This window comes from Eucalyptus grandis, chromosome 8 (genome assembly GCF_016545825.1).
Source record: "Eucalyptus grandis isolate ANBG69807.140 chromosome 8, ASM1654582v1, whole genome shotgun sequence".
NCBI lineage: Eukaryota > Viridiplantae > Streptophyta > Magnoliopsida > Myrtales > Myrtaceae > Eucalyptus > Eucalyptus grandis.
Window position 1 is genome coordinate 2,501,068 of NC_052619.1, and position 2,914 is coordinate 2,503,981.

A 2,914-nucleotide genomic window follows, 5' to 3' on the forward strand; every position below is an offset into this window, starting at 1 on the left:
GCAAAATAACCGGTCTGCCAAGAAAAAATGACCCGACACCCACAACCGTAGTTATTAGATTTACTTGGTGAGAATGGAATTGTCGCTAAGACACATATCCTAAATCGAAAAAAGAAAGGGGAATTTCTTATTTTATTTGGAAGGACCAAACCACTGCTTGTCGACAACATAAGACAATGGTGTCTCTCCATCAAATTACCCAAAACACTCCGACCATGGGTATATCATCTGTTAACGTAGTAAAGCCATCATCAAACTGAGAAAAAACCATCGACCATTGCGATCGTCACATCTTCTTGTGAAGCTCAATCAACCACAGGTTGTACACGCGCAGAACGTATTTCGGGGCATGGAACCCAGAGGCGCGGGCAAGTTCTGCGAATTCCCTTTGCGTCCGGGCCTTCGCGCCAGGGGCGAACCTCAGAGCGTTCAAGTCCATCAAGAAATTGGTCTGTGAGACATCGTCGGTCCCAGGATAGTCCGGGATCACCTCGTCCACAATCACCACTTTCCCCGTCGGCGGCAATGCCTCCCAGCAATTCTTGAGCACCTTCACACAGAACTCATCGTCCCCGCAATGGAGAACCGACTGTTGAATAAATAAGTAGACCACTCAAAACATCGTACTTACTTGGTTTTCACGATACTAGAACCTCTCATATCTCTCTTATAATTTTCATTAAACGAATCAATTAGCCGTCAAGCTGATTTTGAATAATTAGAAGATTCGATGGTACGAAAAATAATAATAATTAATTGACCTTCAGGAAATGGACGTCTGCTTTAGGGACGGCCTTTACAATGTCTCCTCCAACATGCGTAATACCTGCAAACGAATATATAATTGTGTAATCGTACTAAGGCAAAGACCGTTAACCCAGAAAAGAAAAAATTAAGCTTGTGTGAAACATGAAGTTGAGCGAGCTCTCGTTACGGTCCGTATGCACACAAAACCTTCGATATCATTGGGATCGATTTTACCAGGAACGGGAGGAGCAGCTGCGATCACATGAGGCAAGTCGTAGTTGATGGCGCGGATGTGGGGGTTCTTGGAGAGGATGATTTTCAGGGTCTCGCCGACGCCACCACCCAGATCGACGACCGTCTTCGCCTTTGAAAACCCGCTATAATGCTGAGCGATCTTGGCCATGTAAATCGCGGATGAGCTCATCATCGCCTTGTTGAACAGGTCGTTGAATCTCGGGTCTTGGCCCATGTAATCGAACAGGTTCATGCCGTGCGTGCGGGTGAAAGGATCTGCCCCTCCTTCCTTAACTGCATCTTTAAGGCAGTGCCTACAGAGCACGCAACACAAATTTAGTAACAGTGTGCTCTCTGGAGCAATCACGTGCATAGAATAACATCGTAATTGCTCCTCGAGTATCCAGAAAATTTTACTTGTATCCCTTCCCTTTTACGGTTGATCTATTGAAATTGGGTTTTCCAATTCTATTTTACGACCAAGAGAGCAACTAACGGGTGGGTAAAAATTCGCGGGTTATATAGGCACGAACCAGCTTTCCAGGACAGTCTTTTCTTGGAGTAGCATATGAGTTGGTGCATTAGAAGCTCCATTGTTGTCCAAAAGAACTTGCTCCGAGGCCCGAGGCCGTAGAGCCTGTGGGGGCCGCCTTTATCCTCCACGAGAGTGCACGATAAGATGGAGTAACTCGCGAGGAGCCGCAGCAGCCGGTTGATAATGTCCGGCGTGGCCGGGTTGTCGATGGAGAGCCGGGCCGCAATGTCCAATGGAGAGAGCTGGCCACACTTGGCCAGCAATTCAAGAATCCCCAGCTCAAGGGCTCCTTTCAAGACCATGGGAACAAAAACCATTGAGGGATCTCAAAGGCTTTCAAAATGTCTTCATCTTCATGGGAAATTGTAATGGCTGGGGCTTCTTCCGAACTCATGTTTTTTTCTTTTTTTCTTTTGACTGTCTTTTCTTTTGGCTTTATGCCAATCGAAGATGCTGCGTACGATGTGGTAGTGCGATTTCGCCTTTTCATTTATAGAGCACGCATGGAGAACTTGGAGGGCTTTATTATCACACTTTTTTTGTTTTTCTGTAAATTCGGTTGAAGTTGGTCCTTTTTTTCCTGAAGCGTTTACCCTAGACATATAGGCCAAATGCACTTGTTAATGTAAGCAATGCAAGGCCAGAGTTACTTTGGAGGCGTGAAGCGGCCGCCCTAGACGTATAGAAAAAGATAAACCTGTTAACTTTTTGATGCAATTTTGGACCAATAATTCTTGTCATGTCATATTTATCTTGTTGTGCTGAAATAAGAGTATAACATGAATATTACCAACTCGAACATAATAATTTATTGTGTCACACAACATGCTTAATATAAGAAAACGCACTTCACAACATGACTAAACATTTATCAAACGTATCACTATATCAAATGGCGATAATACATAATACATTAACCTATCTAAAAATCTATGTTGTACATGTAAACATGAAAAACACGTTCAACACAATTGCTTATGTTTACACGTTCTTAGATGATATAACTATTTTTACATAACATTAATCAAAAGTGTATTATTGAGTTACTATTTATGTTTAATGACTTTCGTGTGAAAATTATTTTTTATCATTAGTTATTCTCTTTGATGTGGGTGTTTTCTTTATAAACTCTATAAAAAAAATCTTGAAATACGAATATTAAATGTATTTAATTGAGTCGCATTGAAAAAAAAATTAATATCCTAAACAGTTAACTTAAGCGCGCCTATAAATTTCTAAATGGCTTAATTGGGTCAATCCGTGTAGAACATGATTTTTATTGTTTTTGTTGTTATGACATCCCGTTTATGTCAAATCCAAACCTACTTAATTTCCAACGTTGTTGTTGGCCCTAACCCCCACTCTTTGGTGGTTCAAATACAAAAGAAAATTGGCGTT

General features: G+C 41.7%; 1 protein-coding gene across 1 annotated transcript; it reads right to left on the reverse strand.

The window, feature by feature from the left end:
- Nucleotides 1-286: 286 nt before the first annotated feature.
- On the reverse strand, nt 287-1,833 carry LOC120286509 (caffeic acid 3-O-methyltransferase-like). Its single transcript, XM_039298755.1, has 4 exons — nt 1,592-1,833; nt 955-1,295; nt 762-826; nt 287-589 (listed from the first exon to the last, which is right to left on the reverse strand). Exons 1-4 carry the CDS (start codon nt 1,831-1,833, stop codon nt 287-289), a joined length of 951 nt encoding a protein of 316 aa, XP_039154689.1.
- Nucleotides 1,834-2,914: the final 1,081 nt, after the last annotated feature.

Bases quoted from the DNA above. Each gene is read 5' to 3' on its own strand.
- LOC120286509 (XM_039298755.1), bottom strand. From the start codon at position 1,833: ATGGTTTTTGTTCCCATGGTCTTGAAAGGAGCCCTTGAGCTGGGGATT. The intron at 1,296-1,591 runs GTTCTTTTGGAC...CGTGCTCTGTAG, and splicing joins GGCCTCGGGCCTCGGAGCAA to GCACTGCCTTAAAGATGCAG. The intron at 827-954 runs GTTTTGTGTGCA...ATTCGTTTGCAG, and splicing joins CGATCCCAATGATATCGAAG to GTATTACGCATGTTGGAGGA.